General features: G+C 36.2%; 1 protein-coding gene across 2 annotated transcripts in view; it reads left to right on the forward strand.

Moving 5' to 3' along the window:
* The window catches only part of LOC131033167 (indole-3-acetaldehyde oxidase), a 269541-nt gene extending 242994 nt beyond the window's left edge, over positions 1-26547 (forward strand). Inside the window, exons 9-10 of one of the 2 annotated variants that reach the window (XM_057964307.2) lie at positions 24999-25188; positions 25311-26547. In XM_057964307.2, coding sequence (XP_057820290.2) covers positions 24999-25188; positions 25311-25519 — 399 coding nt within the window. In that variant the 3' untranslated portion in view covers positions 25520-26547. Of the gene's footprint in view, positions 1-24998; positions 25189-25310 lie in introns of those variants that run through there. The other variant, XM_057964308.2, reaches the window with a different exon arrangement.
* The last annotated feature ends 965 nt before the right edge of the window (positions 26548-27512 follow it).

Below are 27512 nucleotides of genomic sequence, written 5' to 3' on the forward strand. Positions count from 1 at the left end.
TAAATATGAATTAGAACGGATGTTCTTAACACAGATTAATGACAATTAATTTAATGAAAATTGATAGACAAATTATACATATTTTTATTCAAGTAGCATTAAAAGTACAGTATGGTGAAACATAACATATAAATACTTACACAATCCGAGGCACACATAATACAATCGAAGTCGGGTTGCATAATTTACTGAAATGCTGTCAATTCATATAATAATATAGGAAATAATTAATTAATTAATTGAATACTGTCAATAGATAATTTTGATACAAAGTGATGCTCAGAAAATATGAATGGTAATCCAATAAAAGGCAGTAATGTAATATTGTAACATGATAACTATGTCAGATGTAATTGATTATCATAATGTGATGGATTGGATAAATATAATAAATGGTTCATTGTAAAGAGGGACTCTCTTTTAAGTATACCACTCCAAAGTGGATGCCTAAGACCTGCCACTTGGAGCCAAGAGGGATGAAGCATCTGCTCTTGGGCTTAAGAGAGAAGGTGGTTGTGATGGGGGGAACGGCGATAGAACGTGTAATGTCCCTTCTTTGAAATAGAATTTAATAATAAATAATAATAATTAAATTAAAATATTAAAAATTAAATTATAATATAAAGAATATAATTAATTAAAATTTAATTAAGTTAATGAATGGTTAAAAGACATGGAAGGAAAAGTTGTGACTCCCTCAACAATAAGTTATAAAAGGGAGAAGAGAACCTCATTTGGGAGGGGGATAACTTGGAAATCAGAAGTGCAGATCTGATTTAAATAAGAAGTGCAGGTCTGATTGTGAAAGGTTGTGTCCCTTTCAAAGGGAAGAAATAATGAAGAGTTGCACACTTTCAAAGGGTGTTAATGGTGAAAGGGTGTGTCCCTTGCCAAAGGGCATGCATGATGAAGAGGTATGACCTCTCCCTCACATTGAGAGATATAAAGAAAAAGGAATCAAAGCATCCAGTTACATCACCATGGATCAGATCAGATCAGAACTGTTATTAAGTTACAGGGAATAACATCCTTGTTCTTGGTGGTATGCATGGGATGTTTTTAATAAGTATGCTTAATGCATGAAGCCCAATAATCTTCTTATGCGGAATTGATAGTAATATTAATATAGACTGCAATATGTATGACAGTCATACGCAATTCACATATATATTCATAATACATAAGAAATATTTATACTTATAGTCTAAATCATGTTATTACTGTCTGTATTTAAGAAGATGGGAATGAGATGTTCCAAAGAGGGGCAGTCTAAATCCAAGCGATAGGTTAAATCCCAAGATAGGGTGGGGATCAGCGACCCATAAACCTTGAGGGTATAGACCCAAGATAGGTAAGGGCTTGGATCTGTAAACTTTGAGGGAACCTATTGTAGTTGGTCTCTAAGCGCTTTGGTAACATACGTAAACCCTTCTCTTTTAAAACTGAAGTAGTAGCAAGGTCTGATATCAATATTAAGAACTATGAATGATGAAATTAATCATCTCATGAGGAAGATAGATAAGCACTTGATAATAACTAATTGAAAAATATCAATCAATTTTAATATATTGAAATAGATCGGGTAGGGGACATTACACTTGTAATCGATGCACATGCGCATCGTCCCATCCTTCTTCTTCACCAGTATTACTGCTGAAGCAAATGGGCTTTTGCTAGGCCTAATGTGCCCCATCTCCAACAACTCCTTAATTGCCTTCTCTATTTCATCCTTGTGTTTCTTAGGATGACGATAAGGAGTGATCATCACTGGTTTGGCTCCCTCCTCGAGCTCAATAACATGCTCTGCACCCCTGTCAGGAGGAACCCCATGAGGAATATCACTTAATACCTTGGCATGTCTGTCAAGAATCTCCTGTATATCTGGTGGATGACTCTTCACTCGAGGCTCCGGTGAAGATTGTGTGTGTGAAAAGTGGTATGAGAATCTGTATCTGCAAGACACAACACTTCAATTAAGTCATTACATGCATGGTTAATCAGATATAATCAATGAATAAATAAACCATAACAAATCGACCCATTGCCTTCTAAAAGATGCGAGTATAAGATTGCTCTCAGATTATAAGCAATACCAGTGACTAGACAACATCAAGACGAAGGATTTTATCTATATGAACATGATGAATGCTAGATGGATGCAATATTAATCTAACAACATTTTTGCAATATTAAACTAAATGATTTAATTAATATGAAATAATTAATATGCAATATATCAATGAAATCCTAGAGCAAAAATAGTATAATAACAATATATTCTCCAGCCTCTCTTTGAATGAGAGATGAGCCTGAATTTATAGAAAATTCAGAAAGAAACCAATGGTTGAGATCAAATGATGATGAGCAGTCAAGATTTTCCAAGAGGAAGCACAATCCAGGTGAATTGATGTGATTGGATGCTTTTCTCATTTTTAAAGGAAATTGAACTAAAATTAAGATTAAATAAAAAAAAACTGATTTAAAGGAAATTGAACTAAAATTAAGATTAAATCAAGAAAAAACTGATTTATTCTCTATTTCATTCAATTTTAATATTTAATTGTTTTAATTCTTTTCTTTGAGATTATCTATCAATTTTTAATTTGTTTTTTTCAAGATTATCTCCAATTGATTTCTTTTCTCAAATTTTAATTCTTTTTTGTCAATTAATTCTTTTTTTTATTTATTTCCATTTTTGAAGATTTGTGCTCAATTGATTTATTTAATTGAATTAATTCCTTTCTTGATTTGTTTCCTTTTTTGAAGATTTATGGCAATTTGATTTATTTAATTAAATTAATTCCTCTTTCTTGACGTGTTTCCTTTTTTGAAGATTTATGGCAAATTGCTTTATTTAATTAAATATGCTAAGATATTTAATTAAAATAAATAAGATAATTGTTTAAAATGATTTACTTGGAATGATTTAATTAATTAAATAAATATTTAATTAATATTGAGTGATTGATTTGCCATGTGACATTTGATGATTTTAGGAATTAATTGTGTGCTCAAGATTGATTTAATTGCCTTTGGTTAGGACCTTGGTGACGTTGTCGAGATTAGGGGCCCATGGTTTAGATGACCATTTTTAGGGTATTACATTTGCCCCTCTTTGAATTAATGTGCGAGCAGCATGTTGGTTCAAAGAAAATTTGATGTCTAGGAGATGTCAGTTCTGAACTTGATTGATCACGAACTACATAAAAAAGCGAGGTGTTTAATTTGATTCGAAGCGACAAAGCTGAATAAAGTCTGATTAACGTGATACCGTTCCGAAACTTGATTGAACTTGGGAACAATAGAAAACAAAAGATACTGAACTTGAACTTGATTGATCAAGAAGCGGATCTTACTGATCTAGAACTTGATTGAACTTAGATACAGTGAGTGATGATAAAAATCGATCTTGAACTTGATTGATCAAGATACGATGAAGATAAATTGTTTAGCTTGATCAAGAAACGAATAAAATGTAACACCTATTTAGATTTAGCATGATAGAAGATACTCTTTAAACCCTTGATTGAGTTTAAACGAAAAATCAGCTTGATGAAAAGCGATGGAACTGATTATCGTAAAGAGTTTGATTCAGATAAAAGACAAATATCAGCTTGATATGAAGCGATGAAACTGATATGCCCCTAGAGATTGATTTGGATGAGATGATCGAGAAATCTCAACTTGATATAAAGCGATGAAGTTGAGATGCCCCTAGCGATGAGGTCTTATTTGATTTTCTTTAGTTGAAAAGATTTTTGCTCGACTTTCGATGAAGATTTAAAAAATTTCTCGACATTGAAGAATGTGAGGTCATTGAAAGATCCCTGATGGATCTCTTTTACCAATCTGCTGTAATTTTTATTTATTTAAATTGATTTTTCTTGCTTATTAATATTTTCTTTCAGAAATAGACAGAAGTTGTAGAAGGGTTGAATTCTTTTTGTATTTTGATGATTTTTCAACAAGTAAATAATGAAGTACAAGTACGTGAACAAAGTACTGAAAATGAAGTTCATATACAGCCAAAACAAATTCGATTCAAGGCAGATTTCTGAATATAAAATCAAATATTTGACCAGATGAAGATTTCCAATAATTTCAGGAAGATTACAATCAGGAATAATTCCAACCTGGATGCTGAAAGAGTAACATAACTAGGAATGAAGTTGTGGCAAGATTCCAGCCCTCCAAGTGCTGCACGTGGGAAGGAAAGTGGCTGCCAGGTACAGCCGTACGGCTGCCAAGTACACCCAACTGGTTAGAAACCCCAAAGCCCACGCTGAACTCTATCAGAATTGTTGAACCTCCAAAAAGAATGTCGTACAATCTCCAAGATGCTAATAGCTGCAAACAAATCCAAACCATTGTATTGGGGGCTACGTCCCAAACAGGCAAGGCATTGGGGTTGGCGTCCCAGATGCTGAAAAGCTCTTCCAGAGCCAAATCTCAAATCCAAGATGTAAAATGTGTAAAAGATAATCATAGAATGAAGCTCCTATCCCCTTATAACCCCTCTCAATTGCAAATCGAACCCTAATTGTCTCCAAGTGGCGTGGTCTAGTGGAAATGTTATAATTTCTTATTTTAAAGTGGTCATGTTACTAGAAAATGACCTTTTTCCCCATAGACAGAAATCCGCTCACTGAATTGCCCTGAGACCAAAGAGAAAGATTTAAAGAATTTCAAGATCTTTCCAACGAGCTATCACACAATAGGATGCGCATCCAGATGAGACCAAAAATCCCCGTATTACTCCAAAATGGCTAACAACTTAGCCTTATTTAATTATTAAACGCTAACTTAGGAAATATTAAAAATATAACCCAAATAGCCACAAAATGCCCAACTGACATTACAAACCCTAAAATCATCCTGTCACCTGTCTGTGACTGAAGTCGGAAATCAAGGATTCACTGGTAGTCTCATCCCTAAAATCTAGGGATGTTCCTAAAATTTAGGAAACAAGCCCAATCTCTTTGAAACTGAAACCATCTAAAAGGTCATGAATAACCTCACGACTGGCAACTGTCACGACCTCCTAAAATTTAGGGATACCCCCTAAAATCTAGGAACTGCTCCAAACTGGCTCCAAACTGCCTGTAAAGCCAAAATCCAATCACTATATGCACTGAATGAGTCCCAATCAACCTCTGCTAGCCTACGAGACTCCAATGATAGGCCAACTCCTCCATCTCCGATGTCCACTCTAGAAAGGGGACATGACAGTCATAAGGTCATGAGTATGCCCCCTCGAGAGCGAAATCGAAAGATAGCAAGGGTTCATGATGATTATAGGCAATTTTGAGCGATGATAAGTTGTTTTGAGCACAAATGATTCAGAGGAATTTTTTTAATTTTAGCGAGAAATTGAGCGCAAAGTTGATTTGTAGAAATTAAATTGAGATTCAACGTTGATTAACGAGAAATTGAGCACAATTAGAAGAGAGAATGAACTTTTGATGAAAAGCATTAAGTGGTCCAAATTTTGAAATTGACTAGCAAAATGATCTCAATTTTCGATTTCGATCCCGAAAATGGACTCAGGACAACCGATTTACAAGCTCGTGATTTGATTTCATCGTACTTGTGTTGATGGATTATGAGATGTTGTTCTATATGCTTTATTCTATATGTATGCATTTCTTTTCAGCATGAATGTATGCAATGCAAATGATCATGGATGTCTATTTTTGTTTCTTTTCATATGCAAATAAATGATAATGCAAATGAGTAAGGAGAATGAGTAATGCAAATTTTTTCATCTTTCTATGCAATAAGATGAATGCAAATGAATGATAATGAATGCATGAATTTATATGAAATGCTCATGTATGCAGCTAACATCTCAAAACACAAGTACTCGATCGGAGAAATGATGAAAAGAGACCACTTAGCGAAGAAATGATGACGCTCCAACTCTCATTCAGTAGACAAAGAGGAAGCATTGTTACTATACCGAAATCACTCCAAATTCACAAAATGCAGAATGAAATGCAAGATGAGATGCAACCTAAACCTAGTCACTGGACTTTGAAAAGCTTAATTGTCATCATTGAGCGTTTTACAATTATAGCAAGCAGAATAGAGTTCATTTCTTTTCATGTGCAATATTAATTATCTTGTCCACAATGACCCTTTTTTCGTTCATATCCTTGGACAAATTACGCATGGACCCGGATTGCACAATGAAGAAATTCCCTCAAAACAAACAAAGAAATGATGGGAACCTCCCTGTAGCATTCAAATAAGCGGAGTCGAGGTATGTGAGGCGATTCCACCTTGATGTGAAGGCTCTTATCACTGACACCCAGCTAATTTAGATGTTTCCAAATCATTGGGATCATTCCTTCAAGCAGCAAACAAGAAAATATTATGCCCCCAATCCTTGCTCCTCTTAGTCAAGATAGACTTCCTTGAGTTACTCAGAGGGATAATAATCGAAAACCAATATAAAAGACAGCACACAAATACAATTTTCATGCATAGCTCAAATAGTTTAGTAATTGTTTTCCGTTATGTTGTTTTGCTTGTTAATTCAGTGATAAAACTCTTTAGTAGTCAGGAGATAGGTAACTGACTCAGAGTGGACGACCAGGTTTCACTGACGTAAGGTTGACTTGGTTGATACTGCTTAGGACATATAATGTGCTCTGTGGATTACCTAAGACTAGGACATTGATCGATTTCAAGCCATGAGGGTTCCAACGAACCAGGATGTCACAAAAGTGACTAAAATATGTACAAACGAAAGAAAATATGCAGGAAAGCAAGAATGCCAACATTGCGTTGATAGATGGAGCGCTTGAGTACAAGAGGCGCCTGTTTACCAGGTTTTCACCAGCTTGGCGGAGATTCATTTTTTTTTTACCAAGGTGCCTGTTTACCAGGTTTTCACCAGGGCATTTTCTCTCTTTTTTCCTTTTTTTTTTTTTTCTGTTTTTCTTTTTCTTTTTTTTTTTGAATTTCTTCAGGACTTTTTCTGATTTTTATGATTTCTTCAGGACATTTTCTGATTTTTAGGATTTCTTCAGGACATTTTTTTGATTTTTAGGATTTCTTTAGGACATTTTCTGATTTTTAGGATTTCTTCAGGACATTTTCTGCTATAAAAGCTGCTGGAACAGAGAATATCTAGGTGAAGAATTTCTTCAGATGGATGGTGTTAATCGGTTCACGGAGCTGTTCTCCTTCTGATGTTGAGAGTTGATAGGCACCAGAGCCGAAAGCTGCAGTGATGATATAGGGACCCAGCCAGTTGGGTTCAAACTTCCCTTTGTTATCTCGAAACTGTTGATTTTTAGGATTCTCTCAAAAGTTTGCCCCTAGTGTCTAGCAAGGCAAAAGGGATTTTGAGTACATGAATGGATAAGCGAATGATGGTGGATGCTTTCAAGGACTATCTCACAACATTAATCCAAGCATAGGGTCCAGATATAGCAATGTAAACCAAGGATTTTAGCGATGTAAAGCAAGGATATAGCGCAGCGAAACAAGGATATAGTGTAACGAAGCCATATGGTCCAAAGAAGTGGTCATGTCAAGAGGTTTGTGGAAAGCATGTTTTTGCATTTTGTCCATAGTGTTGATCAAGATCAAGGAATAGATTTGGATAGGAGGCAGATATGATAAGCAAGATCAAAAGGGAGTAATGAAGGATGTAAGTGAGCAATGGGGAGGAGATAAAGGGTCTAGATCAAGTGTAATAGATAGGACACATGAAGCTTGCAAGAATCCTTAACCTTGTCAAGATCAAAGGTGGAAAAGGGATATGAATGTAGATAGAGCGAATGAGGGATAATGGAGGAAGATGGATAATAGATGGATGGAACTTGCCCCCAGTGTAAAGTTCAAAAGGATAATGGATTACGCATGACGCCTGTTTGCCAGGTTTTCATCATGGTACTTGCCCAAGGCGCCACAAGAAGTGGTTTTCACACAAGGATGAATTCATTTCTCTTTACTTCTTTTTTTTTTTTTTTGGAAGATAATGGAGGCATGAGAGGAGATGGAAGAAGGACCCCAATGTCTCGCTGCTTTGGATGGTACCTTTAGAATGAGTTGCAATAGACCATGGCTATGAAGGTATGCTCAAAGATGTTGGTAGGATAATGAAATGAAACTAGGGCAAGGACTTATGCAAAGGATTGGATAAGAGGGATGGAAGGGTGAAAAAGAGGTGTTGGATAATGGATGGGATGTTGGAAGAATTGTTTATCAATAGATGGAAATGCTAGAAAGATCAACATTGGCACACACCTTGAGGGATGGTGGACATATGGAGGAGAAGTGAATCTCAAATTTTGAGATTTGGATGGAGGAAAGGTTACATGTTTTGGTGCATAAGAACCCAAAATGGATGAAGGAGGTGATAGAGGAATAGACTCAGAAGGTTTGGATGGAGGAACAACAATTTTGGATGCCAATTTTGATTTTTCTTTAGACTATTGTGCTTCAAGTAGCCGCTTAGGGATCCACATGGCTTTTTATTTTTGATTCTTTTGTAGTTCCTTGGAGCACATTGCTTGTACAAGTGCCTTAGGAACCCATATAACTTTTGACTTTTCTTCTTTCTTTGTGGGCCTTTGTGGCATTTTGTATTTTTCTTTTTCTTTTTGGATCATATTTTTCTTTGTTTTGACATGTCGATTAGATGGGACATGTTGATCCTTGAATACACGTGGATTACTTGACTTATGACTTTTATGCTTGGCATCCAAATTGCTTGGAGGGAGATGCGTGGATAGATAGGAATGATATGGAGATCTTTTATATTGATGGAAGGTACTCAAAGATGTGTGCCTTTGTTGATCTTTCATAAGGGATGGAAGGATATAGGGACCTAGAATGGATGGAAGCGATGATGGGGAAGGCATGTATTTGGATTTAATTGGAGAAATGTAGGATTTATGAGGGATACCAACATCTTGAGAGTGAGAAATGTAGCCATTATAATCAAGATTTTCTTTTATAGCAGGGGGTTCTAATATACCCTTTTCATGAATGTCTAACCCTTTTCTTTGATAATGCATGCTTTGAAAGATCTTTTTAACAAAGGGTTTCTTCTTACTTTTGATGCTAGAGGCAAGTCCATTTTGAGGTGGAGGTATCTTGCATGGAATGATAGGATCATGAGAGGGATTTATGGGCATGATGGACTCTTGAGGTGAACATGGAGGATTATGACAAGGAGATGAAGGGATACTTTGATCTTGACATAGAATAGGATCATTGGATAGAGTAGGAAGGGTGTTTGAGTCTTCATTTTGAATAGGATCATTTGAAAAGGTGGAAGGTGCATCATGATCTTGCTTAGGAAGTGGATTAGGAATGGGATTTGGAAGGATGGTTTGCTCTTGAGATGGAAGGGGGTCATCTTGGAAGAAATGGAAAGGTATAAGGGGATCATCATGGGATTCTAGTGAAATAGGATCTTTTTCAATCATTAGATGGGATTGAGGAGTTTTGGTGTTTTGATCTTGGTTTATGATAGGACTTATTCTTCCATTTTCCAGATTATCCTCTTGACATGGAGTCACTTCTAAGGAAGGGATAAGATTTTGCATAGGCATAGGGGATTCTTGGAAGGTCTCCATATTTTGGCATGATGGGGAAGCATTTTGAGTGGGACTCTCTGGAGTGGGTACGTTTGGAATTGAAGTATATGATGGCATAGGATCTAGGATTTTTAAATCTTTAGAGAAACTTGTATCAATATTGGCATTAACTTGGATTTCCATAGGAGATAGCCCTTGAAGGTCAACATGAGAAGTTTCATTGTTTGAAGGAGATGGTATGGATTGTTGTTGAGACATTTTAGGAGATGAAGGCATCATGGAAGGGATGGAGGCCACATATGGAGCCTTGCTAGACATAGGTTCACGATTTTGATCATGCTTAGAAATAGTTCCTTTTTTTTCTTTAGGTGAGTCATTAGGATCTTCAATTTCAATGACACCATTATCAATGAGATCTTGAATCTTATGTTTTAATTCTATGCAATGCGAAGTCTTATGTTCATTTTGTCTATGATATGCACAATGCTTACTCATAAATTCCCATCCCCATGTGGTCTTTTTAGGCAATATGATAAGATTGTTCTTAAGAAGTTCTTCCAAAGCTGACTCAATAGATTGCCCCAAAGGTGTAAACTATCTATCTAGGGAATATTTGGAGGATATGTCTTTATGACTTGGTGAAGGTGTTTTGTGATCTTGTATGAGATTTGGTCTTTGATTGTCAATTATTTTCTGGTATCTAATCGTCAAATCACCTAATTGTTTTAGCATTCCTTGAAGTTTCGCACTCTTGATATCATGCATTTGTTTTTCAAAAGGAGTCATTGATTCATTTTCTTAAATTTTCAGGTCATACATTTCTTTCTTGATATCTTGAAGAATTTGAGCAAAGGTAGCCATGGGAATTGGAGTTAAGGTATCCATGAGATTCTTACTTTTGTCAAAAAAATTAGAAGAGCTTTTGGTTTGAATAGGCATTTTTAACCGACAGGACCGAGAGTGAGATGTGTTGCAGAAGTCAAGATCAAATTGTAGCTAGTAGTTTGTTTAACGTACTGATTAAGAGAAGTAACTTAAGATCTGGTCTGGTTTCAGGAACGATCTATCCTGTGTAAGACGTTATCTAAGTTGACTTAGGTTTGATAAAATGTTCGTTTGAACTAGCTTAAAGATGATCGACAAAATCGTGCAACGCAACGACAGAGGTACACTATCAAGGTTGTTTATGCTCAAGAGGATGATAACCAGTTTTAGGCTTGCTGTAGACTGATCTAGGAAACTTTGACTATTTTGACTGACAGGATCAGGAATTCATATGACAGAGGATTGGACAGAGACGAGATTCTGACAGACAGAGTTTCAATGACTGACGACTACTAGTTTTTGATAAGGATTGATGTTTCAATGACTAACAGAGACCAGTTTGGACACAGACAGAGTTTATCACTGACTTTGTTTGTTGTTTTCTCCAGTTTTGGTATTCCAGTTTTAGTTTTAGGGATGAAAACATAGAAAACACACAAGATATATAATAATTCAATCACAGCACGCTAACCCTATGGAAGTTGGCTTAGAGAAGAAAACCTTTGCTTGCTGACTTAGGTACACACCCAATAGCTAATCAGAATACGGCTGCTGAGTCTCACGCAATGGATTCTCAACGCCGTATTAGCCGACTCCAAACGCTAATGGGGGCACGATATGGCAAGTGTCTTGGGAGAGTTACTATCTCTCTTGCACAAAGATTATCAACCTTTCGGAGGTGAATCAAGTAGTTTCTATCTTATGGTTCTTAGTTAGGAATTCCGTTTGAAATTACCCCTTGAAGTCACACAAGCATGATTGAGGCCTATAGCCCAACAAGGTACCGAAACAAGATGTAGTCACGTAAACGTGATTGAGACCGCGAGGCCCTACAAAATGCTCGATATGAGAGATCTCAAAGAGAAAACTCAAATAATCCCATCCTCTGAGACTTTAATCACCAGAGGCCTATTTATTATAGTAAGTTGGAATGCTCAAGTCCAGCTGTACTCACTTGGGTCGTTCTCACAGGGTGATTACTTTTTCCCACTGTGACAGGCCCGCTAAAGGTACACAAATCTCAAAACTTAGAAAAAAACTTCGAGGGTCTAGATTTCTGATTGTCTATAAAAGACAAGAGCATACTCTCTACCTCTTAGATTTTTCTGAAAACACGAAAGACAGATTTGTTCTTTAACCAGATAGCAATTTAAGTGCCTAAGAAAATACTAAATGAATACACAATGTTTAGTCGATTCTCCTTAGGCAACCTGCAAAACCAATATGTCAGTAGTCATTTTCTTCTTGATTCTTTGGCATGCGTATGTTTGATTGATAGATTCTTTGACAAGCATCCTGAAAACATTAAAATCTCAAAATTAGTTTCCAAGATAACATAAAAAAATCATCAAAAGAAAATTCTATCATGTAAACTTTAAATTAAACTAATCTAACAAGAATTTCCATTTTATGACTATCCTAGTTATGACAATTTTTGATAGTACTGCACTCTGTCGCTTATAACTTTTGAACCAGAAATAATTTGGCAAATCGCTTCGGTGGAAATATGGAAAACTTGGGTTTACAAAACATATTAAAATTTGGGTTAGATCCAACGGTTCAATAAAAAGTTATGCCCTCCGAACCGAGACCATTTTTGACTGCTACAGAAGAATAGGTAAAATGACAGTCCTACACTCTGTCAATCATAACTTTTAAACACAAAATATTTTGTCAAATCCGTTCGGTGAATCTGTAGAAAACTTCATTTTCAACAACATATCAAAAATTTGTTGAGATCCAACAGTTCAATAAAAAATTATGCTCTTCCAACCAAGACCATTTTTGACTGTCATAGAAGAATGAGTAAAATGATAGTCCTGCACTCTGTCAATAATAACTTTCAAATCCAAAATATTTAGGAAAATCCCTTCGGTGATCTTGTAGAAAACTTGATTCTACAAAACATATCACAAATTAGTTAAGATCCAATGGTTCAATAAAAATTTATACTCTCCAAACCGAGACCATTGTTTACTGTCATAGAAGAACAATAAAAAAGAAAGATTTTTATTTGCAACTTTAACACATGTTTATTAGTTATAAAAATCAAACATTAAATTTGTTCAAGAAACATTATAAATCTTGTAGTTGTGGGTTTGAGACCCACGGTGGGCGCCAGAAATGTGTGTGTGAAAAGTGGTATGAGAATCTGTATCACACAACACTTCAATTAAGTCATTACATGCATGGTTAATCAGATATAATCAATGAATAAATAAACCATAACAAATCGACCCATTGCCTTCTAAAAGATGCGAGTATAAAATTGCTCTCAGATTATAAGCAATACCAGTGACTAGACAACATCAAGACGAAGGATTTTATCTATATGAACATGATGAATGCTAGATGGATGCAATATTAATCTAACAACATTTTTGCAATATTAAACTAAATGATTTAATTAATATGAAATAATTAATATGCAATATATCAATGAAATCCTAGAGCAAAAATAGTATAATAACAATATATTCTCCAGCCTCTCTTTGAATGAGAGATGAGCCTGAATTTATAGAAAATTCAGAAAGAAACCAATGGTTGAGATCAAATGATGATGAGCGGTCAAGATTTTCCAAGAGGAAGCACAATCCAGGTGAATTGATGTGATTGGATGCTTTTCTCAGTTTTAAAGGAAATTGAACTAAAATTAAGATTAAATCAAGAAAAAACTGATTTAAAGGAAATTGAACTAAAATTAAGATTAAATCAAGAAAAAACTGATTTATTCTCTATTTCATTCAATTTTAATATTTAATTGTTTTAATTCTTTTCTTTGAGATTATCTATCAATTTTTAATTTGTTTTTTTCAAGATTATCTCCAATTGATTTCTTTTCTCAAATTTTAATTCTTTTTTGTCAATTAATTCCTTTTTTGATTTATTTCCATTTTTGAAGATTTGTGCTCAATTGATTTATTTAATTGAATTAATTCCTCTTTCTTGATTTGTTTCCTTTTTTGAAGATTTATGGCAATTTGATTTATTTAATTAAATTAATTCCTCTTTCTTGATGTGTTTCTTTTTTTGAAGATTTATGGCAAATTGTTTTATTTAATTAAATATGCTAAGATATTTAATTAAAATAAATAAGATAATTGTTTAAAATGATTTACTTGGAATGATTTAATTAATTAAATAAATATTTAATTAATATTGAGTGATTGATTTGCCATGTGACATTTGATGATTTTAGGAATTAATTGTGCTCAAGATTGATTTAATTGCCTTTGGTTAGGACCTTGGTGACGTTGTCGAGATTAGGGGCCCATGGTTTAGATGACCATTTTTAGGGTATTACAAAGATGACATAACTAAGCACTCTGTTGCCCACTCTATGTCATTATGCCGAAAAAGTCTCTCCATTCTCCTCAAAGAGACTACCCTACAACTCCCATCTGAAAGTCCCCTGAGTACAACAATCCTACCCTCATGCTGAAACCTCATTTCCAACTTCGTTAGGTTGAAAGTGAACTCAACCAGCGATGCCATCCATGTCATACCGAGGATAACGTCGTAATCTCCCATGTCCACAACATAGAAATCATCCTCCAACTCATAGCCATCTCCAAATCTAATGTGAAGATTTGAAACCTTCTGAGTACATAATAGCTTTTGGCCATTAGCCACCATGACTCTAAAACCATCATGCTCCTCTGTCTGTAAGCCTCTCCTGGCTACCAACTGTGTATCTATAAAGTTATGTGTAGCCCCAGTGTCAATGAGAGATATCACTTTCTGCCCCTAGATAGTACCCCTAACCTTAAATGTGATTGCCTTTTGGGCCCCTGTCAAGCGTGCCAACGATCTATCATCCTTAGGAATGCTGCTCTCCTCTATCGTGTTACCCTCATCTGAGTCGGAGTGCTGATCCTCCCCCTCTGACTTTGACTCCTCTGCTGAAAAATACTCCATTTGATTTGCCTTAGCCTTGAGAGGGCATTTATGAGATAAGTCCCAAGGCTCTCTACACTGGAAGCACAGTTTCTTATTTCGAAGTTCATTCAAGGTTTCACTGTCTAGTCCTTTTGATCCTTCTTTGGGTTTGTTATACTCTTTCTGAAATGGTTTTTTGTCTTTGTCCTTGTAGTAGGAAGAATCTGTTGAATGGTATTTTCCTTTGTATACCGAAGGGGCTAAATCTCGTGCCTTTTTAGTTGCTTCTGCTAAGGTGAGTGGATCATGTCCCTTCGCCCAACCACGTAATGGATCAGCAAGCCCATCACAAAATAACACCACCAATCTCCTAGGAGAGATATCAGTAACAAGTACAGACAAACGCTGAAACTCGGTGATGTAAGCATCCACAGAACCTGACTATTTTAACTGTGCTAGCTCCTCGAAATGTAACTCGGGATCCCTAGTGTCAAATCTCTCAATCAATCTTTCTGTGAATTCCTCATAAGATGTAATCTGATTATGCCCCAGAGTCACCATGCCATGATGCCACCATTCATGTGCAACGCTGTCCAAATGCATAGCCGCATACTCGATAGCCTCCTCCTCAGGCATAGGATTTAGCTGCAAGTATGTATCTACCTTCTGCACCCAAGCTCGTGCGGTCATCTTCCCTGAAGCATCATAATAAGGCAAGGAAAGTTTTCCAACTTTCTTTCTTAACTCAAAATTCTGATTCCTCCCTCTTGCTCTAGGCATATGTCTCATCCTCAAGTCCATATAATCTCTGAGGGAAATATCTGCCTGAAACTCGGGTCCACTGGCCTCCCAGTCCCTCCTGAACTGACCCTGTAACTCAGTAATCTACGGTTCGTTCACTAGTTGAACCGGATCCCTAGGTGGGAAGGTGGGTAGAAGAGGTCTCGAGCTCGCTGTTCGAGTTGGGCGTGCAACGTGTCTAAAGTTATCCGCCTCATTCCCATTGTTGCCATGTCCATTATTACCATTAATGTTATTCTCAGGGCCATTGTTGTTGCCTCGGCCTCCATTATTATCATCGCCCCTATTGTTATCGTTTCCCCCATTGTTATTGTTTCCATTGTTGGCATCACCTAGATTAATATTGGCGCCCATCTGTCTAGCCATAAGCTACAACATCATGTCCATTCGCCTATTCTGCTCCTGCTGCATACGCTGCCCTTGCTCTAATGTACCCAGTAACTGTCTGAACATTACCTCTCCCTGATCTGGACCGGTATTCCTATCATCTTGGTCACCCACACTGCTGTCTTGATCAAAGAATATCTCCTCTATGTCTGTATGACTGGATTCTATGTCCACCTGCACGGATGAACTAGACTGCTCGCTCTGTGAGTTCAAATTTCTGTTTTGTCTTGCTTTGGTGTGGCGGAAGTTATAAGGCCCCTGTTGCATGCTTAAACATACATGCTTAGCATGTTTTTTAATTCATTAATTTCTGATTTTAGTGTTTTGATATTTTGTCAAACACTTTTCCCTCTATCCGGCTGTTCCAAAGTCTTTGTAAGACCTCCACAGGATGGCAGGACTTATAGCTCTGATACCACTATAATGACCACCCCTATTTTCATTTTGAAAGAGACTTGCAAACTACTATGTGATATCAATTAAAGTGCTTAATAATCAACATGGCATTTTATCAAACACTTGACAAACATACAACAATATATGCAAAACCCGAAACTTCTTATTTGTTGTTAAATACTGATTTGCAATATAAATGTGCACATTCAACTGCCTTATGGGCTGCGATAATTATTCAGGTTTGTATTCAACAATTACAATGCTTAGTTATGAAAATATGATAGAAAAAACCTAGAATTGAATGTTGTAGTGGTCTGCAGATGTAATGGTAGCCTTCCAAACTTCTAATCAGCAAGAAAAACAAGTAAACTTCATACCAACATTGTTCATGCACTATAGAAGCACTATTCATGGCACTGTAGCATTTTTACTATTTACGCGGCACTGTAGCAAAAACACTATTCACGCGGTACTGTAGCAAAATCACTATCTTCAAATCTGCACTTTCAAACCCCTGTAAAAACTTCATGCGAGAGCACCAGATGAAGCCCAATGTGTTTCCTGAATGAAAACACCATTAATCCTCTTGATTGTGTCTTTCAATAGCGAAGAGAATGCTAGCAAAGAGGGATTCCGTCCTCCAAGCCCAATAATCAGATCTCTACGAAATCCAACAGCATAACATTAATCTCATCCAAGCATACCCCAAAAGAGAGCTCGCAACCTCAATTTATATCTTCTTCCTGGATGCAAACACTTCATTTCCTAAATGTGGGATAATACATTTTAGAATAAAATATTATTTCCCACAATGTACACATTAAAGGGAACTTTTAATATTTTAAACATTACTTTATATTCCCAACCTTATAATATAACGATAAAGTTAAATATTTAATTTAACTTTACACCTTATCGTTAAATATTAAAACATTGTTGATAATCCCTTTAAATCATTGTCGCCTTCAAATATTTTTTATTGATAATTATGCCAACCAGGGAAACACTAAAAATTTCAAGTCACTACTTGGAGACCAACTTACTATAAATAGTAAGTGTCTAGAAACCCTGTCAGAGCAGCACCGATTGGCCTGAAACTGAAAACACCTAGGCCAAAACACCTCAAGATCCCACCAATGTCCTTGTTAGCCTTCGGGACCGTGTCAGAATAGGCTAACGACACCCCATATCATGTTGCGCTAAAAAGGGGACATTACAAAGTGTTTCTTAAAGAGCTTGATCACATCTGAGTTGCAGTCTTTGTGCTACAAGTAGTTGAGGTTAATATAGATTAAAATACATATTTTGTTGAGAGAAGTTGCAAGTCTTTGTGCTTTCACTTGTTCTTAAGAGAATTTAGTAATAGATTTTGTGAGAAATAGCTACAAGTCTTTGAGCTTATACTATTTTCCATTCTTTTAAGTAGAAAAGAATAAGATATTTCAGTCTTTGAGCTCTTATAATTTGTTCTTTATAGCATAGTCTAGAAAAGGGTAGATAGGACTTCACATAATCAAGTCTTTGAGTTTGATATTGTTGTCCCGTCCCGAAGGAAGTGACGGAAGTCTTTGCGCTTTCAGGAAACTTCATTTCCTTTCTCTCATTTCATTTTGAAAGTGGTTACTGCTATTTATATCAAATCGCTATCCTTTTCTGTGAAGAGAAAATGATATTGTCTTTCTTGAAGGAAGAAGAAAGATTGCTGTCCCGTCCTATTTTATTTTCAAATTTGTAGTTAGATAGGGGGAGCCTTCCCTTAATTAGGAGAGTTTTACTCACACGTTGTGGTTGAAATCACAATTTTGTATATTTTCCCAAGTGTATAAAATTTTCAACCAACAGATATAACTCATGAAATACATCCAATCCTGATTTTGGGATGCATATGTATATATATACACAACTAGTATCAACAGTTACATGGAGACTCAACCATAACGAGGGTTGAAAAACATGATGAGGTGTCCCTAGAAACCTCTACCCTAGGCCCAACAACAAGACCTTATCCTCTGTGGCCTCATGTGGTCCTTAACGATGGTCCTTAACTATCATCATGAGGTGGCGTACCTAGTGAGGGCTTTACACCATTCCCCTCCATCATATCAACCTCTCATCTCTTACGGTTGATTCACTTCAATAATAAGGTGCCTTTGACCCTCATTTAGTCATCATCCTAGTTCCTTTACGATTGGCCTTCTTGCATTTGTGAGCTATGGTGGCGAAGAGGGGATAGATTGCGGAGAGTGCCCTAGAAACCATCTCTTCCTAGACCCAAAGATCGTACCTTTTGTACTCCTTTGGCCTCTATGGGCTCATCTTGTCCCACTTCGAGGTGGCGTATCTAGAAGGATGCTCATACACTGTACCCCTAAAGCAATGCTCTCACACCCTCCTTTCACCATTGCCTATATATGAATTATATAGTATAAGTGACAAAGAATCAATGTACGTATTATGACAATAACTAGTTATTGTTGAACCCATTTATCAGATTGACATTAACAGTGTCTCTAATAATATTATTGTTTTGTATTATTCACATTATCTTATGTTACTTACATTTTATTATATTACATTTTAGTACTGTGTTGCATTATAATATTTTACTCTATTAGGGATATTATCTCAGATTTGGTTAACTGTATTAGCCTCAGAATTTATTAACATCATTATATTATTTTGTTATCTTAATATTATATTACCCTAACCATATTACTATATTTTATTTTTGTTCGGTAATCGCTTTTGACTGGAGCTACGAACCAGTGGGGGTCACAATGGGGGACCCCCTCTCCGTGGAATTACATGATGAGGTATTAACACCTCCCCGATGATTATGATTGCCACTTTTCATATATCCGTTATGCCACACCTATCTAACTCTCCTCATCACTCCACACACCTTATCTCTCCACGCTTCTCCTTATCACTCCAATACTTCTCTCCTTATCTCTCCAGCACAAGGCACCTTATCGCTCCTTAATCTGGTAGGGGGCATCATGAATCATACGCATTATGGCACAGTATTGGGTTGACCACAACACAAGGAGGAACCGCCAGGGGGCAAAGCAGGGTCAATGCAGGTCGGAGAAACGCCGAGATCATCCAGCATGGCATGAACACCACAACCATTAGAGTAGGGCCGAGCTCCACCGCGAAAGGGACCAAACCAACATCTGAAACTGCGAACGGGTACACAGGCAAAGATGGGGATATTAACATCCCCACGTTAGTCAATGTGCCAAAATACCAAGTCAATGGTCACCTGCACGAACAAACTGCAACGAAACCACCACACAACATCAAACGAGTCCGAAGAATCGAACTCAGAACCTCTGTATTAACACAGAGTTGCAACACTGTTGCATTGCGGGGTCATCCCCACATTACTATGTTTATTGTATTAGTTATATTAACAATATTAAATTGTATTAATATTATTAATTATATTAGCAGTAATTATATTAGCAGTGCTGACTGTATTAACAATAAAACAGTAGCATGCGATGCTGTAGATAACCACACACCCGTGTTATTTTCCCAGTCTTAGTGATTGCCAAACTCTCCTCAGTCCTCCTTCCTTTCTATTTTCTTCTTCTTACTTTCCCGTGTCTTAGAAGTGATTACTGCTGCCTCTTTAATAGGCCTTTGGGCTGAATAGTTGCATCTGTTGCTAGTAAGTGAACACATCATTATCCTTTCTTAATTGCACACTTCCATTATTCATAACATTTGTTACTTTATACAAATTGTGTTTGTTTATTAATGAATATGTAATATTAATAAGAATATTAATGAATATGTAATATTAATAAGAATATTTATGTAAATGTAATATTAATAAAAATATTATTGAATATTTAATATTAATAAGAATATTAGTGAACATTTAATATTAATAAGAATATTAATATGTGATGTGTATCTAACTATTGGGTTAAGGGTGGGGACATGACAACATTACATGGAATTATAGCAGTACTCACCAAAGTGCAACCATCTAAACCATGCCCTCTACTGTCTTGAAATGTTATTCCGAAGGTAGCCTTCCACCCATTTATTAACTCTCTATTTTCTCATCAGTTTATCGGTGATAACTGTTGGCGTTGGAAATAAGCCACACCCGGACCGACGATGGATTGGTCCAAGAGGGACCAGTAGCTCAGTGTTAGAGCACTCCAGCAGCGTATGGAAGGTCCTAGGTTCGGTTCCTAGCTGGTCCATGTCTCAACATGGTATCAGAGCTAGATCCAGGCTAGGAGCCCCAAGCACACGAGAGGTGTGGCTTAAGGGAGGGTGTTGGCGTTGGAAATAAGCCACACCCAGATTGACGATGGATTGGTCCAAGAGGGGTTAGTAGCTCAGTGGTAGAGCACTCTAGCAGCGTATGGAAGGTCCTAGGTTCGGGTCCTAGCTAGTCCATGTCTCAACAATAACTAGTATTAGGAGTGAGCTCAATTCCACTCACCCTAAAGAGTTCTTGCCAGAAGAGACTTGTTGGAGTTATGGATTCAACTCCACAAGCCCAAGAATCATTTGACAAGCACAACACTTGTCACAAAGAAAGATCAAGCAAGATATATTTGCAACAACTTGAGAATTTTGTATTGATGTACAAAAAAATTATTATTACAATGACAAAAATCCTTATAAAAAGGATGAATGAAACCCTAGATGTGAACTCTAAAGAAAGCTTCAATTAGCTAGTGCCAAGTGTCACAAACATAATGAATGAGAAAACTTAAGCTATTATTAGCTTAATCTAATAGAAGGAAAAAGCACCTAAGTTTAGCTTAAGTGAATAAAGTAATAAGGATCTAATTATAAAATTAATTAGATAATGTCTTAATTACTCCAACATCCCCACTTAAGATTAACTTAGGATAAGCTAAAGAGCTAAAGATGAATGCATGAATGGGTCCTAGCAACAAAGGCCTAATTAGGTGCCCATGTACAAACAAAATGCAATTTCTCATAACTAGAGAAAAAGAGAAAGCCTAGTGGGACAAAACTCCTCTCCAAAAGAGAGAAGAAATAACAAGAAATGATGATGTATGTAGTCCTTGGGGAGTATCATTGAGTCCTCCATACATCATCATTTCTTGTTATTTATTTTTCTCTCTTCCGTAGAGGAGTTATGTCCCATTGGGTTTTCTCCTTTTCTCCGGTTATGATAATTTGCATTGGTTTGTACATGGACCTAATCAGGCCTTTGTTGTCAGGACCCTTTCATGCTTGCATTCATACATTCATCATTAGCTCTTTAGCTTATCTCTAAGTTAATCTTAATGGGGCCAAGGGAGGAGAGCGGAGTGTTGGGGTAATTATGACATTATCTAATTCATTATATAATTAGGTCATTATTTTATTCACTTAAACTAAACTTAAGTGCTTTTTCCTCTTATTAGATTTTGGCGAGATGCTAAAATCTTGCTAACATATTCTAGTGTTGCCCTAATCTCTCATTGAGACTATATAATAGAGTTTTGGCTCTCATTTGAAGATGCTGAAAATAATTATTTTTATTGTTTCTATCTGATGAGAAGGAAGTTGGACTTGGTTCACCTCAGCCTTCTTGAGGATGAAATCTCTCAAAAAAAAAACTAACTAGGGTAGTCAAAGATCTGCTCTGGCTGGTGTTTGTGGAGATATCTTATAGGTATTTCACAGTCGAATCAAATATTAAGGTATTTACAGTTTTCCAGATTCAAGTGCTCAGTTTGATGGATTTGAAAGATACAGTTTGAGGAAGTTTCTGCTGTGTGGGCGTGTGCTTTAATGGATAGCTCATTGAATATTTTAATTTTAGAGTTTGATGGATTTGAAAGATACAGTTTGAGGAAGTTTCTGCTGTGTGGGCGTAAAATATTGAGTTTGATTCCATTAGTATTGGTGTGTGTTTCCTTTCATATGGGCATTTCTATGTAATACAAATGCTGGTCGATATTTATGAATAACCTTTTAAGAAGTCAAAAGAGGAACCGAAGATCTGATATTGCTGAGGGTGAGTTCGATTTGAGAGTTATTTTGGCAGTATGTGACTGGTCTCGTGGTGAAGTTGGAATTTTAAATCAGCGCCCTTTGGCTGAGTCAAGAGTTATGGAATTTGCAAGTCTAAGTGGGGCACTAGCAGATAAAAAGGGATTTAAGTAGTGACTGGTTAGATTATTATATTTTCAAATGATTTAAGGTATGAGACGTGAGGTACTAGAAGTCAAAAAGGAGAAGCGTGGATTATTTGCATAGCTCAGAAAGACAAAATTAAAAAAAAAAATCGCCGCAGATCCTTTGAAAGTCTCTGTGGTTCAAGCAAGACGTGGCAGTCAAGCTAAGAAAAGACAACACTCAGAAAATTCATTACAGACAAAAAAATACTTCAAAAAAAATCGGGTGTGGAATTCTTTAATTGGGGTGATTTAGATTTGTCCTATTTGCAGCTGGGCAGTCAGATAAAGATAAATTAAAAAAGGCAGGTCTCAAAGTAAAGAGAAAACAGGGAAGAAGACAACGCAGGAAAAGGAAACAAATAAATTCATTTCAGTTCTGTGCACTCATACGATTCTCTGTGACTTCTTCAGTATTTGAGGTCAGGACCAAATGTTTATCTTTGCTATATTGCTGTTCACTTAAGATTTTTTCAGTGAAATTATGCTTACTTAGTTGTTCATATTTTGAAATAGCAAATCATGCCTTTAATTGTATACTACCTCTGCTATTAAATCAGAAACCAAGGAAGGCATTGAATCAGATTCCAAACATTTCTAAACATTAGTAACAATACAAGCTTAAGTCTGTTAATGTGATTATAATGTGGATGTGAGCATATGTCATTAAGATTAATGTTCACACTTGCAAAAAACAACAACTCAGAAACCATTACAAACACAAAACAAACACTTTCATGAGCATGCACACAACTGTTTGACAAAATATCTACATTGAGCATCAGAGTAAGGCTGGGTCCCATGGAGGGGGGCTTCCTAAAAAATAGAGCTGGAGCTGCTGAGACTTTTTAGGAAAATTTTAAAGCTGGTGATCCCATGAATTTTGTAGTGTAATTCAGCTTCAAAATTTAAGCTCTGAAATTTAAGGAAGCTGGTGGTCTCATGAATATAATATTATAATATTTTTGTATGTGAATAATAAAAACAAGTAAAAATAATTCTATTCCCTCCAAAGCTATTTTTAATAGAAATAAAACTTAAATGTTTGACAAGTGGCAGATAAAATCCCTAAGCTGGTGGGGCAATTTCTAGCCCCACCCTTTTTTCACCCGCTCAAATTTGCAGGCCTAAAAAGTAGGGGCTTCTATTTTTTTGGAAGAGATTCCAAATAATCCCGTAGCACAAATTTTTTTAATTCATGGGACTAACTTTTCCTTAAAAATAGAGCTTAAGCCTCCCTCATGGGTCCCTTGCCTGAATAGACAAAAAGATTTGTCATAAAGAGGACTGCATACTACATTAGCATTGACATACAGACAATTACAGCCTGTCATAGCCATCAAGAATCATCTAGAAATGGCCTCATGAGAAATCCAACGCCTCCCTTAGAAAATTTTAATATTATTTAATATTTAAAGGCCCAATCTCTCAAAAGGTGAATTAAAATAGAATCAAATAAATATTAAGTAAAATATTTCCTATTACAAATATGGGGAAATCAGTTAAATCCGTTAATTTGAATTTTTAATTAGAATAGGACATGAAATGTTGAAGCCCCCTTGGTCTAGCAGAGCCAAAAGTCAAAGGAGGTTTTATCTACCATAATAAATTGGTTGGTTGTTGCACAATTTGATCATAAGTACATAGTTTTTCAAACTATATGTTTGAAATTCAATTAAAAAATTAAAACCTTGCAAACTGAGGTTATGTGATAGTTAGCTTTGTCATTTGGTACCCCATGGTATGCCTATTAGTAGACATGGTAAAAAAAAATGTTTTGTAATATTGAAATATAAATTACAATATACAATTAGAAAAAAATTCTTGTTAAATTGTTTTTCTCGTTTAAGACAATTTCTAGTGATGCAAAATTAAAATCATTAATTTATCCCTCAAAGATTGTTGACTTGTGGAATTTCCAATTTAGTGGTAATAGTGCTAATAGAAAGTTTGCAGTCATTCTTGAATCACAGTATCTATTTGTAGATTCTAATGTGAATAATGAACATGTCTACAAAGTATAATCAACACCTCATTCATGGATATCATGCGCTGATGAAATGTAGAGGAATTTGTTGTCCCTTAAAGTATTTGTTGACCATATTGCAAACATCTCATATTAACACATCTATCAACCTTGAAACACTAATAAAGGAGTATAATTACCATTTTCTCCCTCATAAGTCTTCTTACATCTAGCAATCTTTGTAAAATGCCCTACAACAAAGCTTCGCATGTTTGCAATTCACACCATTGAAGGGTTCCATCTCGTCCAATGCAATATTAAACCCCTTCCACGAGTTGGCCAGGTGCTATCTTCAACTCTATGCTTGGCCTCTGAACATGTTTCTTTTCAACTGTAGTTCTTGTTGAAGTGGATTGTTTTGCAATATCCAACTACATGATATAACTATTAATAGTACTTGAAAAGAGCGCCAGCCAGTAAAATATGTTCTTACTGCTATTTTATTGGTTGTAAGGAAGACAGCAAGATGAGAATGATAAGATACTTTAAGGATATGCACTTGTTTGGGCGGTCAGTTTCAGTGTTCTCCACTTAGTTGTTTTACATACATTGGCTGTGATTATCAACAATCTATTTGTTCTCTTTCCCTTTATACCTATAAACCAATGAATTTGATCGATTTAGGGATTGCATTATGTAGTGATAAGCACTGACATGTAGAACTGTAGAAATCAAATTTATGTTTTCATTATAATTATAAATGATTTAGATGGCGAGTTGGTTGTGTTTATGATCATGCTGCAGATTGAAGGTGCTTTTGTACAAGGAGTTGGGTTCTTCATGACAGAGGAATATGTTGTTGACAAGAACGGAAAGCTTGTATCTGATGGAACATGGACATACAAAATTCCAACAATCGACACAATACCTCGAAAGTTTAATGTTGAGCTACTAAACAGTCCTGTGCATGAAAAACGCATTCTCTCCTCAAAAGGTTTAGAAGCTTCCATCTTCAGCACTATAGAGTTGTCTTTTTTACATTACAATAGAGGGACTGTTTTCGATATGGTGATACTTATCTAACATGTAATGTTTTCCTTGAATGATATGGTACAGCTTCTGGTGAACCACCTTTACTTCTAGCTGCATCTGTTCATTGTGCAATAAGAGAAGCTATAAAGGCGGCACGCAAGGAGCTTCCAACTGATAACAACACACACTTCAGAATGGATTCCCCTGCCACTATGGATGTCATAAAGTCTCTCTGTGGCCTCAATAATGTAGAATGCTATTTAAAGAGCTTGAGTGCTTCTACTAATCAATGAGATGATAATTATGAAGTCAAGAGCCTGTTCAGGCATGATTATGTAAATATACATCATAGAGATGGGAAATATTGAAAAAATTGTTGGTGTAACATATTGAAATGGCACAATCTTCATAATAAATGCAAGTTCATCAGTGATTATAATTTTACTGTCTAAGACATAACGACACTATTTGTATCAATCCTCATTGAAAGAGTGAAGGAAATCATATACTACATATGAATGACGAAAGTAGGTATCCGGACACATTGGATATTAAATTTCCTTACTGTGAAAAGAGGTTAATATATTGATAACAGTTTGGGGCTACAAAAATGCAGCCAACTTGAAGCAGCAAGGCCGTATTCCAGTACTTCACATATGGATTCTAAAAGGAGATGCTCGCTCTCAAACTACTTTTACGTGCAGTTAAACAGCTATAATGGCTGCCAATCTCCATGACATGTATTAAAGGACTATACAGATAAAATCTCAATGTGGAAAACAACTTGCATCACACACACAATGCAACACAAGTAAACTTCAGGGTCACCATCATATGGAGAGAAAACCCGAAGAAAAGTGAGTTTGCTCTTCCATCACCAATCCACGATTATATGTGTTTTACAATACTTTCATGTGGTCTTACAATACATTCATAGACTGCCTTGAAATGTACATGCCATTTAGCTCCCCGCTGTTGTGGAGAATGACGGGCTAATAATTCAGCAATCCCAATGGCTCAGCATGCAACCTCTGCCAAAATAGAATAACTGTAGCATCTACCCTACACTTGTAGTGGCATTCCTCTCTGCTATCAGCAACCTCTCTACGCCAAACATAGTCTCAGCTCTGCAGTCAGCTAAGATGGACATGGCTATTTGATGTATCCAATTCAAAACTTGATTGTATTACTAGAAACTTTTCATCCGCAATTTGTTGTATCCAATCCAAAATTTGATTTTAGTACAAGGAACCTTTTTGTTATCAAAATCAATCATACCTGTGTCATTGAAGTCATAGAAATGTCACTTTCGATTGAATTGCAAATTGTGTTGTAGGCAGGAAATATGGTTCTTGACAACCAAATTGTCATGTCAAAATTCAAAATGTTGAAAATGTCATTGTTGGTTTTAATTTTAAAATTATTGTAATTGATAATAATATGCTATTCCAAGGAGTTCAACGGAGTGAATATTTGACAGTTAGGGTTTGCTGCAACAATAATAGATTTTTAGGGTTACAAACTTCAGTAAATGAATACAGTCATGGCCGATAGAAGGCATTTGGGTTCATGGGCGGATGTGGGTTGGGAAGACCCGCCTCATGTTCTGCAGTGGGTCTACACGAACGGCAGATGGAAGGACATAGCGATACAGGTAAACCGGAGCAGAAATAACAAGGTTTTTCGGCCAGTTTCAAAATACTTTCAAGGCTTCTTTCGAAACAGACGCGGTGTGGAATGGAGGCAGAATAACAATGGAAGGAGATTCACTCGAGGGCATTTTAATAATGGTGAGAATCAAGGGAATTCTGAGAAGCAATTGAAGGGTTTTTCGAGGAAATGGTCTTTGGATCTGGGAAATTAGCGAACGTTTGCTAGGTTTGTTGGCTTGGCAAATAAGGAGACTGCGGCTAGGGTTTTTGTTTCTTCACAGCAGGTGGGAAATAAGGTAAATGTGAACCTCAAAGAAGCTAGTCCGAAAAAGGTAAGTAAGATACCTACTGATCCTATTCTGCCGAGGGTTTCTTCATCATAGGTTTGGGCTCCTATCCGGGTTTCTTCATCATAGGTTTGGGCTCCTATCCCTTGTATTGATATTCTGGGTTCCTATGTCGATCAGAAAGCGAATTGCTTGCATTCGAATGCTATTTCTGAAGAAATTTGGGGTGATCAAATTAGTTTGTTAAAGCTTTATCATAAATTGCAGAAGAGATGGGGGGATATGAATTATTGTTTGCGAATGCTTTTATTATTGTCTTTGATTCTCCTTCTTTCAGAGATGAGGTA

The sequence above is a fragment of the Cryptomeria japonica genome, chromosome 6 (assembly GCF_030272615.1).
Source record: "Cryptomeria japonica chromosome 6, Sugi_1.0, whole genome shotgun sequence".
In the NCBI taxonomy this organism is placed as follows: Eukaryota; Viridiplantae; Streptophyta; class Pinopsida; order Cupressales; family Cupressaceae; genus Cryptomeria; species Cryptomeria japonica.